Genomic DNA, 16,672 nt, shown 5'->3' with positions numbered 1-16,672 from the left:
TAAAAACATCACTGCTTGACTGAGCAAGCGAACAATGAATTTAATTCCCCTTTACAATATAAAAAAATGCGCCGTTCTTTGTGATGCTTTAAAATACGCCCATTTCCAGCTAACTTCGATCGAAGACGAATAAACTGCACACTACGACATTACATATAGAGTAGCTAATGTGCACCAACAATAGTAACCGAGCGAAAATTTTGAACAGTTATAGAGCATTCGAAGACCATGCAATGCGGGCCCCTTGACGTTAGGCTTAACGTCTATCAGGTGCATCTACCATTCAGCTTAATTATTACGGTGAAACGTTCACTGTTCACACTTTTTGTTCCAACTAGAAAGCATATTTTCTCCTGAAACCAATCATAGCAAAGCACTACAGGCCTGTGAAAACTCTGAAACCATTTAACTCCGGCCAAACGCACAACCATAACAGCAAACTGTACTCACGCCGGTCAGTTTTGCAGACAAATCAAAGAACCCCGTACTTCGGTGCCTTGTTGAGACTATCGTCGTCATGTGGCGCTTCAATAGCTGTGTAAAGCGCACCTTCAACGTTTTGCTCAATTGAATAATTTGTGCAAACTAACTAAAGTCGCGAAATAATAACCAGACCAGTTACGAAATAATGAACAGACCACAGACAGTTTTTTATTTAACGCTTTCATTTTCATACGAACTGCTAAATGCATACAGTCAATGCATCTCGTGGCAACTGTTAACCCAACGAATTTCGCGTTTCTGTCTAAATAGACACCACTCATATTTGAAAAAAAAAAAAAAAAAAGCTGGCATACTCGCAAGGAGAGGAGAATAATCACAAAATCAATACAAAGCACTTGATTGTTTTTAATGCTACGTTCGCCCCATTTTAAAACTCATGTCAGCATGTCGGCATCACAGAAACCCGAATCCTGTGCCGAACGGCTGGTGTGGCAGAACACCACGCGGAAGGACGTTGTACTGGCCGAAGTAGGATCTTGGAAACGCCGGATCTGGTGGACGTCGAGGCAGCTGGGGAACGTACGGCGGAGAAAACCTTGGGGGCCGTGCTACAAGGCAGAGGAGGAGAGACGGGGAAAATAAAAGCAGAATGGTTACGCTGGTGCGAAATTTAAAACTTGATAAAGTGCGACGTGGCTACGCGTTTTAAGCAGGCTTATTTTCGGCACTCATACTGCTGTGGATGCTCGCCCGCTCAAGTCGATGCTGGTGGCCGCACATATGTCGCAACGAAAACTTACAAACAATTCCTCTGGCCATGCAGCAGAAGATAAGCGCGCAAGGAGACGACTTCAAGACGCCTCGTGAGAAGGCTTACAAAAGGCTTCGCGTAGATTCTGCTGCATGGCCGCAGAGAGTTGCCAACTACGAGGCGCGTACCTGGTTCGCGGCCCGTTCACAAGGCCGCTCACAGAGCAAGCGCTGCGCATGGCATCGGCGGAACGTTCGTGCCTCGATGTATGTGATCTGAAGTGGCGTGGCGGAACCGCTACGCACCGCCTGACGAAAAAAAAAGGCCCAATTTTTGCCTAGAAAACGTCCATCCAGCAGGTCATTCAACTGAAGAACGGCTTTTCCAGCTGGAATGGGTACTCACAAAAGTCTGCTGTGTCTATTTTCATCTGGCCAAGCTACACCCTGTACTCAACCTTCATCCTCCCATTTGTAAAGCTTATAGAACTTAGCATCTCAGCACTCCAGTAGCTCCTTCTGCACCCTTTGAATTATTCCTTCATCATAGCAGGTACTTTGAAATTTAAAACCTTACAAATTTGTTCTGCAATAATTTGGGTACCATGCCTTACTAAGCCACAGTTTCCACAACTAAAGTAAAACTGTCAATTATGCTTCACAAGTGCTGCAAACTTCATAAATGATCTTCCCTCCGACATTTCATCGACAATTCGTCTTTCTGCAGATGACTACGTCCTGTAGCGCCGCATAACTCCCAATAATGATCAGGAATTGCTCCAAAGTGGGACCTAAACAGAACTGAAAGCTGGTGTTCCACATGGCTAATGACACTCAACATAACAGAGTGCAAATTCATGCAGATAACACGCAAACGAACTAACAAAAACTACGCATATTCTCTGAATTCAACCAACCTCACCCAATTCGAATCATACCGGTATCTTTGAATACATACCACAAACAACCTTACTTGGTCCGAGCACATCACAAAGATTGCTGTTGATGCATCGAAAACACTTGGCTTTATCAGACATCACCTGTTCTTCCCCTTCTTCCATTCGCAGCCTTGCCTACAAAACTTTCGTCCGTAGCAAACTAGAATTTGAATCCCCAATTCGGAACCCATATCAAGCCTATTTAATTATAGCCTAGAAGCTGTCCAAAACTGCGCAGCCCGCTTTCGCTCTAGCATTACCAGTATAAAATTATCTGTCGACATTGAGCCTCTCGTGCAAAGGCGTAAAATTTGCCTATTTATCATTCCATGTATCATTGTTCCATTAACTATACTACTGTTTTCCCTCACTTCGAGATCCCCTTTCGCTCCCTCCCCTCTGAACATCGCGGCGTCTTTTCAATTCTATGACCACTTTAAGACTCCAAGGCTCCTCTAATGCATTTAACAAGTCATTCCTGCCTCTTGTCATTGAAGAATGGAATTCATTACTCGAATGTATTGTAATTGAACGAGCTGCTTCTAAATTCTGGCAAATGCTGTCTTTACACTTACAATCCTAATGTGGTAACTGTTGCCTTCCCGTTTTGTCATTGTATGATTCACCGTACCTGTTTGCTTGATTGAGACACATGAATTTTTTATTTATTTTTTTTCCTTTGCATTGAAGCCTACCTTACATCGATTGTTTCACCTATTTTGTTTGCTTTGACTTAAAATGTCATATCTTATTCCGATGTCTTTCCCCCCCACTTATGTAATACCCCTCGAAGGGGTCTGGGTCAATAAATGATGATGATGAATGTACTAGTGCCTCCAAAATAAAGCGGAGCACACGAACAAACAAAATTTCGTTTTGCAGCATGCCCTGCAAGCAGATGCGCATGTGTATATCTTGTGTGCATATGGGACACCCGGATGTTCAGCTTGACAGTCTTGGAGTTCACCCAATCAGCAGCCTGGACAAACGAGAGGAATTTTGCCACAGGGCCGTGCTTCATTTTATTTTGGGGGCACTAGTATATAACATACCTCTCCGAACCTGTGCAATATATGCAGATTACAAATTCACATTCATACATTTTTTTTTTTTTCAGGTGCATATGAAGGTGACAATTACATCTTTTGCTCAGCAGTCTCATTACTTTCACAATGCTAATGTTTCACATCCCAATGCCACTTCAACCATCATTGAAATTGCTGTGCTGCTGCTTTCTTTGAGGTTTGTTGGCTCCATTCTTTAAGATGAGCCAATTTTATTTGCCCAAGAGAGTAATTACGCTATCATCATTAACCTGCACGAACACCAAGACCAACTGAAATACAGACCTGCACAGATAGCACAATATGAGGGTAGAAACAATACTGGCCGTGTGGCACTAGCGTATAGACCAACACCCATCTCTGACGTACGCACAATGCGGTAGCACTGCTGTTGCCCCCCAGGATCAACTGGTGGTGAAAAGCAGGCTTAGCGCCCATAGGGATATATCAAACAGTTTTCAAGTCAATTTTCTGATTTAATAGCTCGCCTATGATGTCGTCCTTTAGTGTGGAGTAGCCATTAACACACTGAAACTGACTGTGAATGCATGAAATCTCATTTGAAAAGAGAAGTATTTTTGAAACACCACATAGAGTGTGAAGGTGTGAGTCTGGAACGCTACTAATAGACACATGTTATCAAAGCTTATAGAAATATTTCATTCCTTCTCCGGGCCACCAATGGAGTCTATTCGTCATTAAAACATCACAACTGCTTTCACTCGATAAATGAGTGATGTGAAGCCAGATATACCCCCAAAAGGCTCAAAGTATACGCAGGGTGATTCTCCAAATAGTGCAAGCTTCTCTTGTAGTCTGACACGCTGCAGAATTTGCTTTCTAATAGTGTCATTCAAATTATGCAGTCTTATAGAATTGCATTAAAGAATAAGTTCTTGAACACCATGGAAAGGGAATGAAAGAGAATGACACTGTAGCAGATGATGGCATAGACAAAAGCCACTACAATCTGCGTCTGCATCCACGGTATTGCCTATACTCGGTATTGGTTGTCTGCTACTGTCTATGGGTCATATGCCGTATCTCATGCTTTCAATGCACAAAGAAATGATAAATAGGCATACCATTATTCGCTTTTCAGCAAGTGAAACCAGTGGTACACAAGTACTGCTGTCCTACAAAAAAATAGCACTAGGCTGTTGTATACTGTCATCTTCAATATGAAAACATGACTACACCCTTGAGTGTAAGCATTTCCCTGTGCTATTAACAGCAGGAATTTAATAATGCCATGACAGTTTCCATACTTGCAATACTGATATGTTGCATGTGCACATTTGAGGACCAATTACTATCCGAGGCCATCATACTTGGTGATTATTAAACACCATTGCACATTTATGTTTAAGAACAGTTGACTTTAAGGCGAAAGCCTTTTTTGGCTCATGGGTGGTGTAGAAAAAAACATCTGTATCCACCGGAGCGAACCACTATCCCTCCAATCCTAAGACAAGCGTGCAAACCCCTACTCCCAGCCTGGTTCGTGAGAAACAGATCGTGATTGCAACTTTTCTTATCTAACAAAAGGATGATAGCGATGATAATGACAACACAGTTAGAGATAACTATAATGATGATTGTAGTGATGATGATGATGCTGCAGTTAGTGATAATGATGGCAGTAGCGCTTACATTGGCGGTGCCTTTAGTTGATAATGATTACAGTAGCTATAATTATGATGATGATGATAGTAGGGATGACAATGCAGTTAGTGAAAACAGTCCTGTCAAGTGGCTTTCGCCATTTCTGCTTTTAAGCAGACTTGAGTGCAATCCTGTATTTTTTTGTTGTTTTCGGTTCATTAAAAGTTAAAGAAACCTTGCAGCATTATAAAATGCCTGGATGGTTAGTTATGTGCTATCCATGAACATTCTAGAGCACCAGCAAAGCCCCAAGGAGAGAGAAAACCTCTCTGCTTTGTATGAACACTTTCATTCAATGTATAGACCATTTTACGACCCTTGGAGAAACCGGTTTGACTGGGCTGCTAAGGGGAGAAGTCGTCAACACTTTCCTGTGCTAGGATAGCAGCCCAGCTCCCCAATATTGGCAGCACCCTTCAACCCTTTGTAAAATCGTGTATATTTAGAGAAATATTCCGAAGTGGAGATTTCAGTAAATAGAGCAACCACTCAGTTGTAGCCATTTGCTGTGTTCAGCAAGATCTATTGAACTACCAATCTGCACAGATAGCGGGACCCTATGGAGCTAGCTGCATGTGCCAACTTTTGTTTTCCCAGCTTACTTTTCATCCTAAAACCGGCCGCAATGTCTGCGGGTGCCTTCTTTGTTTGTAAACCAGGTGTTGGCTTCTCTGTTTGTCAGCTATAACCATCACCAACGAACAACATTTTGCACTTGCAATCTAACTCTTTTGGGACTGGAAAAAAATCTGGGGATTTTTTTACATAAGCAAACTTTAACCAACCATGGCATAACATATATCAAAATGTAGGTACTATTTAAATGCACTTCCAAAATTATGAATATTTCCTTATGCTCAATAGATAACATAAAAAAAATGTTTCAGTAACAAGTTTTGGGGAAAATATTTACTAAATGTTTCAAAAGCATGCATATAAAATTAGAAAACGGTAATAACAATTCCAGACTATACAAAAGGTGCCATAACAGCTTTTTCTTACTTCTGAAAATTGTCTTTCAGGATCATGGAGTAAAACAGGTGACTCTGAAAAGTTCTGGAAACACAATTTTCTTAAATGAAATACTTAATACAATTCTGCTGTAAAATATACTAAAATTTAGTTACCTAAATGGTCTTTCAAATACACGTGAAATATTTGTTTACCGTTGTCAATGACAAAACCCACTTTCGGAACTTGCTGGAAAAAAGACCTCACAAGTAAAAAAAAAAGGCTTGAATATCAAAATAAAACACTGCAGTAAAGATATTTCAGGATATAGGAAAATTGCTACAGTACTATATCGTTTATTATTTGTGAAAATTTTGTGTGCCTATCTGCACATTTATTTTTAGTGCTATTTGGAGGCAATGGTCCCCATCAGTTATTGGGAGTTTCATGTGTCCATTCTCCCAACTGCACTAACAAGATGCAGTGAAGCCGAATTAATAAGGAACAAATATGATATGTGGTGAAGTTCTGAAAGGCACAGAACACTGGAATTTCGGCACTGAAGTTTTTCCGGCGCAATGGCAAGATTGCTTTCTAAAGTGTTCAATTCCATAGTGGCTTTGGTAGAAACGCTGTAGAAATTTTTACCGAGAGTGTTTCGATCAGTGCATGCACCCGTTTTTATGTAGTCTGATGCTGGAAACCATGAGCAGCGACCGCGATGACGACTGGTGGTAGACAGAAAAGACGTATCGAAAACAAATATAAATTTCACTTGCCAGGCAGTGATTTGTCATTTTAAGCGTAAAGTAGCGTGACACTCAAGGCTCTTATGGCACAGTAACGTACGTCTCGTCGACAAAAGTTTTAAGGGGCACTATCACTGCCTCATCCATGGAATTCAAAACCCTGTGGCCATCTAGTGATAAAAGGTGAAAGCATGCCACTCGCGATGCGAAAGGAAGGGTAGTGCAAAATATAATGTGACAAGCATTCCTAGAAGAAAACAAAAAGCAGTGGGCACTGAAAATCAGTGGTATTTTGATATGTAGTCATGTGGGATACTTAAGCGATAGTAATAGGGTTTCTTCGCAAGATGCATCTCAGTCGTTTTTATGCGATTTTCAATGCCAAATTAAAATTGTAATGCCTCTTTTCTTTAATATTATAGTGCTCGAGCTGTACTATATAAGACATGAACTTTTCATTTCCACCATAAAGACATATTTTGACCAGCGTTCTGTCCCTTGAAGGCGTGCTGTTCTTATAACAACATTGTTAAATTGATGAAAACGTTTGTTTTTAGTTGGGTCTCCTTCTGCTCATAGCACAGCTTATGGTTTTTGTGTTTTCAACCTTTTACGTTTCATGGCCAGCACGTTTTGCAACACTTTTTGTAGAGGGTGGCAGAGTGCAATCTAGTTTGCCATCAAAATTGAAATCTACTCTAGAAGCAGTTCTCTCTAGGAAGCTAGGTGTTCAAACCATACTTGATGTAAAGAGCTTTGCACTTGTCAAAGTTCTGGAGGAGTCACCTCACGTCTCGAAGCTTTCTTTTTTGCTGAAACCCTAGAATGAACTAATGAAACTATAGCGAATACAAAATGAGCATGTGTAACTGCTCAAGAGCGAGCTGAATCTGAAAGTATGCTTTCCTCGGGCCGCTATACAAAGTCACAGGCTGATATTTGACTGACTTATTATCATAGCTGAAGTTGGAGTTCGCAAAGTCATCTTCGGGCTCTTTTCTACTGCCGTCATAAAAAAAAATGCAGCCATCGCCGATAGGCATTGAAATGCAACAGCGTAAGCTGTTATGTTTGAATGATTAAAGCAAGTTTTCTAAATATGACACCGTGTATATTTGGTCATACTCTAGGTTTCGAATCCGGGTACCAATGTGTTAAGCATGTAACGATTCGCTCTGTACCACCCATGTCCTCCTGCTACTACTGGTTCGCCCGCCATATGCGCCACAGTAGCTCAGTGGTCAAGACGCTTGGCTACCGAACTGGGGTACCTAGTTAGATCCCAACCGCGGCGGCCGCGTTTCGATGGAGGCGAAACGCAAAGGTGTTCAAGTGCTGTCCGATGTCAGAGCATGTTAAAAATCCCCAGATGATTGAAATTATTGCGGAGCCTTCCACTACGGCACCTCTTTTTTCTTTGACTCCCGTCTCCCTCCATCCCCCTATGGTGTGCGATTCAGGTGTCCACCGAGAAGTACGACAGATACATGCACCTTTCCTTTCCTCTAAATCAATTTAACAATTTATTACCACGGCTCCCGGCAGTTCAACCCCCGTTACGGTTTATATGACTAGAGGTCGTCGGTACGACCACGTCACACATTCTAAAGCTCGACTCGACTAGCAATTTTGTGTGCATTAACCCAACAAACAGTTTAACACCGGTATGAACCTCGGGTGACCAGCGATTAGACACAATTTTGAGCTAAATTTTCCCCCACCCCTGTGGTCCAACATTTGGTGCCTGCGATCTGCCGACAGACCAAAAGAAATCGCCAAACGCGAAAAGTCATGCATCAAGGAATCATGCGAAAGGTGTCGAATTCGCTGCGCATCTTGGCACGACCTTGAAGCCACAGTTGTTGACATCTGAGACCACTCCGCTCCAAATAAACGTTGCTTTTACGGTGCCGTCTGTTCAAAACAAAAAAAAATGAGAAGGAAATACATGGAAACCAAAACTGCAGTCGGTCTAAAAGCTGCTAAATGTGGCTACATATTTCATCATATGGAAATTTGCATTTGGCAGCGCATAGAAGATCACCGGTCACATGACAGATTTCCCATGATTGCGGTTCTGCACCAGTTTGCACCTATCTGCTTAGGCTTTCTCTCCTCTTCTATAATCAACAAATAGTATACCAATAATGTCAGCTTGCGGAACAAGAGAGAGGATGGAGAGATTAAACATTGCCTGTTCCATGCCTTTGCTTTCCATCCGCACCATTGCATTTAGTGTAGATAAATGGATGATTACTGCGTGAATAAATGGTAGCAATATCCTCTTCAAAATAAAATATTCAGGAGGCCATTTGAGCCAACAGGTATAGACCAGCACTGTGTTTTTTTATGTCAGCTTTAGGTACCAAACCTCTAATCGCAAATTTGTGTTTGGTGCATGATAACTAGAGCTGCGTATGTGTCATAAAACTTCATATGGAAAAACCATTAATGTAACAATTGACTACGGAAGCATGAAGTCTCGTTTGAAAAGAGGAGTATTTTTAAAATACAGCGAAAAATCCAAGTGTGCGAGTCGGGAGCGCTGCCCATAGAAACATATGTTAGCAAAACATACCTAAATATTTTTCGCATTCCACAAAGCACCAATAGGGGTAGGTGGTCATAAAAACTTGACGGACAAGAGTGAAGAGGAGGAGATACAAAACAGAATGAAAAAATGAGAGGGTTTCTTAGATGTCTCTTAAGAGGAGAATGGCGAAAGCCTGCCCTTCCTCTCCTATCATTTGCCTCTCATCGGCATTTGATGCAGCACTACATATAATTGGTTTAAAGGAAAGGAAAGGCGCAGTATCTGTCACACTTTCTCTGGCAAGTGTGAGTTCCATGGTACATCATCGCTCCAGTCGCGTGGCGTTCCTTGGCGCGTGTTCAAGCGTGAGATTGCAGATAGTAGGTATGCTAGACAAGAACACATCCCACAGAATCTCGCAAAATATGACAGGTCGCACGTACAGCTCTCGTGAATGGGATTTTGTTCCATGAGCCTAGAAAAGCTTTTGCCTACAAAAAAGAGGCAGAAAATACACAACATGGCGAACACCGCCCTCCATATATGGTACAACTCTATACAAGCCGACTTCTAACTCATCGACTAAGCAGGACAGGTTAAGCAGGCATTCCTAGGGAGAAAAAACGTTATTGGTAAGCGATGATGCAGTAGGTAGAAAGGATGTGGAAGTAGAAGGAAAAGAATGAATGAAGAGGAAGTTAAACAGAATAAGCACCCCCCACCCCCTCCAAAAGAAAAAATTGTAAAGTAGACATGCAGCCATTCTAAAAAATAAAAACACAGAACCAACACCGTGATAAAACAAAAACACTCAACCCCCCCCCCCCCCCCCACCCCCACCACCGCCACCTATTCGGCATTTATACTGACGGAACAACAGATTAAATAATTATGAGGGACTATAACGACTAAAGTATTGAAAGGCGAAAGCCTGACAAGCCACATCTTGTCTAGCGTTCCTGCCATCTGCAATCCCACACTTGAACGCGTACCAAGGAACGCCACGCGACAGGAGCAATGGTGTTCCGTCCAAACTCACACTTGTCGGAGAAAGTGTGACAGGTACTGCGCCTTTCCTCCAGAAGTGTCATCTTGTCTAACGTTCCTGCCATCTACAATCCCACACTTGAACATGCGCCAAGGAATGCCATGCGACAGCTGCCGCAAAAGCGGGACACACATTGTCCACAACAGTAGGAGCCATTAAAGGCTTTCGCCTTAAAATGTCTCTGAAAGCGTACGCTTCCTATCCTATAATTTGCCTACCATTGTTAGCCTGTGCTACAGTGCTACATATAATTATAATTGATTTACAGGAAAGGAAAGACGCAGTATCTATCACACTTTCTCCGGCAAGTGTGAGTTAGGACAGTACACAATCACTCCTGTCGGGTGGCGTTCCTTGGCGCGCGTTCAAGTGTGGCATTGCAGATGGCAGGGATGCATCCCACCTCGGCCAATCAGAACGCCGCAAAAGCGGGACACACTATGTCTACGACAGCATGAGCCATTAAAGGCTTTTACCTTAATAATGATTATGCAATAGCCAACTGCTTCAGCGCTCATGCCACTGGACGTGCTCTGTCACCCTGGTGCACACGCTTTCCTTCTATCAGACATACTGAGACAGGTAGTACAGAGGCATCAATGGTGAGCAACACAAATTTTTTAGCTCTATTCGACAGGTTTCTCATCAGGTAGGCAATTTAACCTTGAAGTGTTTAAAGCAAAGTAGGCCGCTTAACAATGTGTTGGCCAATTACCCCAATGACCTTGTCCTTTGACATGGAAGTTTGACAAGAAGCGAAACCAAACTAAGCAGTGCTCTCGCTCTGTATCTAGGTTTAAAAGGTTAAACCTCCATAATATATATATTTTTGCTTCAATACTAAAAAAAATTTCAAATGTAGGGACATTAGTGAGCCCTCTTGCTCCCTTTTAGGAAGAACATCTTGGCATGAATCCAGACATGACTGTCAGCTCACTGCTCGTTGGGACGACAATGATCCATGTTTGTCTTGCTTTGCTTCATAGAGCTTGTTTGGGAAGTGAAAAACTTTGTACCTGGCGAGTGAAAATGTGCGTCATTGCAGACTGCAATGCAGCAATCCATAAGTGACAGAAAGCCAAGAATATAGAGACCACAAGAACACAGGAGAAACACGACCCAGGCATGGGTCACGTCTCACAGTCAATCTGGCCATTCTCCAATGAGGAATGCGCACATCGCGGCCAGGGTAAATTCTGTATGGAACCTAGACCTGTTGGGTCAAATGGCCTCACCTATTACAGTGGCCATCTATTATCGTATTTTATTGTGAAGAGAACATTGTTATCATTTACCCACGCAGTCATCGTCCACTTATCTATGCTAGATGCAACGGTACAGATGAAAAGCAATGGCACTACACAGACGGTGCTTTCGTTCTCTGTCCTAGAGCAAAATAGTTGTCAATATTGATATAGTGTAGCTGATTATGAGAGATTAGAGAAAGCCTAAGCAAATGGTACTTAATGGAAGCACAAAATACTGTTCATTGATGATGGTTATAGTAAACAAACAGGGAGACAAAACACACTCAATAGCCACAAATGTAACAAAAGTTAGCGCATGCAACTCTACAGGGCCCCGCTATCTGTGCAGGTCGATAGTTCGATTTGGTTTGGTTTATGGGGTTTCACACCCCAAATGACTCTATGAGGGACGCCGTAGTGAAGAGCACCAGAAATTTTGACCGTCTGCGGTTCTTTAACGCCCACTGACATCACACAGTACGCCTTGCTTTTCGCCTCAATCGAAAAGCAGCCGCCGCAGCTGAGACTCGATCCCACATCCTTGAACACAGTAGTCGAGTGCCCTAACCACTGCACCACCGCAGCGGGCTTGGTCGATAGTTCAGTAGGTCCTGCTGAACACAGCCAATGGCTACAAACGAGCGGTTGCTTCATTTACCGGAACCTGCTTCATTTTGGAACATTATCCTAAATAAATTGGATGCAAAGTAAAGAAGTTTTCTTTCTTTTTTGGGTTTTGCCAGTGCTCTACAATGCATATGGACAGCACATAGCTATCATCATGCTGCAACTCTTCTTTAACCTTCAATGAACCAACAACAAAAAAGTCAACTGTTCTAAACATAAATGTGCAATAATGGTTAATAATCACCAAGTATGAAAATGACCTCGGGTAGTAAATGGTCTGCAAAGGTGCACATGCAACATAGTATTGCAAATACGGAAACTGCCATGACGTTGCCGAATTACTGCTGTTAATAACACAGTGAAATATTTGCATTGAAGGGTGCAGTTATGGTCGTTATGGATGACCACATGCAACAGCTTGGTGTTATTTGTTTGCACGACAGCAGTCTTTGTGCACCATTGACTTCAAGTGCTGATAAATGAACAGTGGTGCACCTATTTACCATTTCTTTGTGCATTGGAAACTACCGAACTATCAACCAAACCATTCAGCGGGTTATTTAACTGTGGTAATAGGTCTCCTTGGTGTTCTGCAAGTTTCTACAAGTAGATGTGTACAGATCAATGCAGCCCATTTCAGCATGCAAAACAGAAATTTGAAAAGTTGTAAGCTTTTGAGCTTTTTCCATCAGAAAAAGGTCACATAACAATTCTTGAAGCAATTTTTAGTTTTATAAGTCAAATCTTTCCATGTACTTCAAGCACAGTGGTATGGACCAGTACAGTGCCGCACTTGGCATTTCGGTACAGACAGTGGCAATGGCGTCGCTAGGGTCACCCGCACCTGGTGCGGAGGAGTGGCACAGCACCGCTTCCCCCCCCCCCCCCCTCCATCCCCGGATTTTAAGCACCGGATAGCAACTTCCTTTCTACCTCCTCTGTCCTCATGGTTTGCTTTGAAGTAAGTTCACTCTGCACCCAACCACGCAGTGTGAGTGAAGTGGCATTTTTTTTTTTTTTTTCCTTTTTAACCCTAAGACGCAGCGATCGTGCCCCACGATATTTCAGCAAAACATCACATCAAAAGCACATATTTCTGAAAAAGGAACAAACACTAGCACGTGTAAGTTGCGAGGAAATTCACTGAGCAAGCGGCTTAAGACAGGTGATTACCCAGTATGAGACCACGCATTGTAGTTAAGTCCCAAACAGAGCCTTTCAGATGCCACATGCATAGGTGAAAGCCTTTTACTTTGCATTCTCTACATTTAACTTTTCTCCTCTCCTTTCCTCCAAAAGGTGCAAGCTGACTTTTGCATCCAGACTGCAAAGTTACCAACGCGCATTGATGCCATGCCGACAGAAAATGTTATGCGAGAAACGGCTTTTTGGAGCTGGGAGACGCTGGGTGTCTCCAGACTCATTTCTTTTCATGCTTTCAGTTGCGTTTCTCATTTTAACAATGACTTTGCCTTTATCAGACAAAAAGAAAATGTAAGAATCGTATAATGCACTACATGAGCAGCCTTGGGTACACTCACTCTCAGTATTCCCCTTCTAAAGCACCTGGCCTTGCTAAAGGTGCTCTTTTTCTCACTAATTTTATTTTTTGTAGTCAGTGCGTAGTGATAATTAAGACTTGCTATTCCATTGAGCAACAGGCATTCCGTGCCTTCCGGCGTTTTGAAAGCGTGAGGCGAATGTGTGACTGGGCCGAGGAGCGAGAAAGACATAGCAGATAAATGATCAAGACAAAAGACTGCCGGAGAGATACTGCCAGTGGTCCTCACTTGGGAAAGGAGAGTGTAACTACACATTCACAAAAAGAGGCGGCGGATGGGTGCACGCTCCTGCACATAGGTTTCCGATGGGTATTGAGTTAATGGTGGTGTTTCCAGAGTACACGCACGTACACAGGCCTAGTCCAACGTTAAAATGGTGTGAAGCATCTGGCAAAAACTGAAGCATGTGTTTTCAAGCACTCCTCACAATGGAATAATTCGTTCTGAGAAGATCACACTTGCCAGTCAGTGTCTCAGCGGCAACAATGTGCGCATTCTCGCACATTGTTCGCGCATCTTTACAAAATAATTCATTTCGCCCCCTGTCCCTTCCTCCCTTTCACTGCTCAGCTGCACACCCCTGAGCGCTGCACCCTGTGCGGACCACACCCCCCCCCCGCCCCTCGCGACGCCACTGGACAGTGGTACATATGAGTAATATGTTTCTTATTCCTACCAAACTAATGATCAAACCCAAGCAACCACCGACGTCCGTTGTACGTCCGAGCTAGAGCCGAACGTCCTTTTCCGAAATTGTACGTCCGTCGGACATACGTACAACCTCCGGTTTCGGACATCCGTATTCGTACGTCCGTCGGAGGTACAGACTACGTCCGTTTTTGTATATCCGCATGAGAGACGAGGTGTACGTCCGATGTACGTACGGACGAGTATATTTCCAGGACATATATTTCCTCGCTGACAAAATTCTGTTTCAACATTCACACTTGTCTTCAATGCTCGAGATGTGTCCTGCCTGGTCAAAAAAAAAAGAGAAACATTGGGGCCAATTGGGACCTGCAAATGGTTATCTGGACCCAATATTGGACACCACCTCTCCAATGGATTAGTCCAGTTGGATTAACCAAATGGTTCTGCAAATACCAATTGGGCATTCCAAATAGTTCCAATTGCGTGTAAAATTCCATTCGGATTTTCCAAATGGTACTCAAAATTCCAATAGAAAATCCAATTAGGTTTGCAACTTCCATTCGGCCCCTGAGATAGCGAATTGTATTATATACCAAATGATTAGCTGGTTGGCCTAAAAAACTCTGGCACATACAGTATGGGGCGATGTCATTAATTTCTCAGCTTTCATGCCGCAATTCGTTGTATCCGTTGGTAGCGGCGGTCGTGATCTTCAATTGTTACTCTAGTTGAGCCTTAACGTATGTACTACATGTACCACCTGCGCGGCTTCGCCATCCACGATGGTCCACGACCACGTCTTGGCGAACAAAAGCGCCGGATTACCTTGCACTGTGGGTCTTTACAAAAATAGTTTTTTTGCTGTTTGAAATCCCCGCCAGTCCCCGCCGGCCGGTGGCCGTACTGTTTGGTTGAAAGTTGCGTATTCCATTGCAGTGTGTGTGTTTGTGTGTGTGGGAGGGGGGGGATGGTAGGTTTCGCTTGAATATCCTCACAAGAAAGGGTACCTATTTAAAGAACCTAACAATATTCAGTAAAAATATAGTGTTAACTTATTACGGCCAATTCATTTCTGCGCATGAATGTTTCTGCCGTAGTTTCGTACCACGTGTTTCTGTGCCGCCATTGCCGGCTGTCGTCCTGCCGCCACGGCTCGCGGCAGCAGTTTTTTTTTTAGTTCTGTGCGGGTGCACGCAACTATGCTCTAATCCCTTCACCCATCTGTGTGCGCTGCAAGGACAACGATTGCGCAGTTGTGCCAGTTCCTAGTGTGAAAGGATTACCCCCTTGGAGCAACAGTGGTTCACGACGACAACACATCAGGACGGACGACTCCGGCGAAAGCGACCGCGTTTGAAAGTGAGTACTGCGATCGAGCTTTGTGAAAATCTGCGCAGCGAAAATTGTATGAATATGTAACAGCGCAGTGAACCTACTGACACATTTCAACGCGATAGCATTAAGGAGCTAGTTACACCGAAAACCAGGAGTAATCGGCGCGGTGGCGTCCGTGTATGTCGATTGAGTTGGCTCTCCCTCTCCTCTACGCAAACTAGGAAATTGCTGGAGGTGCTATCGCGTTCCACTCTTACAATCTTGCGAAGCTTATAACCAACCTCCTTGTTTTCGTCAACCAAGGCGCTGGGTAAACAGTCGGTCTTCAAAGATTTTTTTTTTTTTTAATATGCTTGCCTTCGCAAGTGGCATGCTCTGCATTTTTCAATGCAAGTTGCAGGTTGCGAGGGCACAGTCTGCGCTGCAGTGCATTACAGTGATAAAATGCATAACTGCTCCTGTACAATGCGATAAGCGATAATCACCCAAGCTCGCGAGCTTGAAAGTTGTGCACCACTACAAAAAAAAAAAAAAAAAAATCATTTCAGATAGCCAGTGGCCTTTTCTGTGCTTGAAATTATTGAAGCTCGTTATCAGCTTATTTTAATTTAGGTATGGCCTGTATGATACTGCCTTCTGAACTGTTTAGCTTATTTAGCTTTATCCTTGAAGCATTGCAGATGAACCTATGTGATATTCGAAAGATAGCGGGTGCGATATAACTGGCGTGAACTAAGGGAAAGGAGGGCAGAACTTCGGTATTTGAGACTGCTTGTAACAAGTGTTGTAGGGCAGATACAATATGAGAAATACCCAATTTTCTTGTTATTGGCCTCCAGAAAACCTCGAGTCAAGGATTATGCTGTGCATGAGCTACAGGCGATTTACTAACCTGTTTTTTTTTTTTTTTCTCTCTTTTTGCAGAAAGCTGGTTGCTTCCACTTCATCACGGAAGATGGATGTGCGCTTCAAGTTTTACGTCATATTGATGAATTAGATATTTTACAATAAAATATGCCTGTTGTACTTTAAGCTGCTTTTCTATTTTATTGCCTCGTGGGAGCGAAAAAAGCATGCATGCAGCATATATGCGAATATGCGAGAAAGA

General features: G+C 43.0%; 2 protein-coding genes and 1 long non-coding RNA gene across 7 annotated transcripts in view; 1 reads left to right on the top strand and 2 right to left on the bottom strand.

Moving 5' to 3' along the window:
• rin (ras GTPase-activating protein-binding protein 2) overlaps window positions 1-537 on the bottom strand; it is a 74,755-nt gene extending 74,218 nt beyond the window's left edge. Inside the window, exon 1 of one of the 3 annotated variants that reach the window (XM_084589477.1) lies at window positions 451-537. The gene's annotated coding sequence lies outside the window, so the exon portion shown is untranslated. Of the gene's footprint in view, window positions 1-280 lie in introns of all 3 variants that reach the window. The other 2 variants (XM_084589478.1, XM_084589479.1) reach the window with 2 other exon arrangements.
• Window positions 538-766: 229 nt separating this feature from the next.
• LOC146204768 (F-box only protein 7-like) overlaps window positions 767-16,672 on the bottom strand; it is a 55,290-nt gene continuing 39,384 nt past the window's right edge. For 2 of the 3 annotated variants that reach the window (XM_084589480.1, XM_084589481.1), the window contains exon 10: window positions 767-1,052. In XM_084589480.1, coding sequence (XP_084445606.1) covers window positions 898-1,052 — 155 coding nt within the window. In that variant the 3' untranslated portion in view covers window positions 767-897. Of the gene's footprint in view, window positions 1,053-8,080; window positions 8,476-16,672 lie in introns of those variants that run through there. The other variant, XM_084589482.1, reaches the window with a different exon arrangement.
• On the top strand, window positions 14,289-16,596 carry LOC146204769 (uncharacterized). The gene is made up of 2 exons (XR_014702915.1): window positions 14,289-15,588; window positions 16,489-16,596. It is a non-coding gene; the product is annotated as an uncharacterized LOC146204769 (long non-coding RNA).

This window comes from Amblyomma maculatum, chromosome 1 (assembly GCF_055883805.1).
Source record: "Amblyomma maculatum isolate TAMU_Amacu chromosome 1, ASM5588380v1, whole genome shotgun sequence".
In the NCBI taxonomy this organism is placed as follows: Eukaryota; Metazoa; Arthropoda; class Arachnida; order Ixodida; family Ixodidae; genus Amblyomma; species Amblyomma maculatum.
This window is presented reverse-complemented; position numbering and strand designations above follow the sequence as displayed.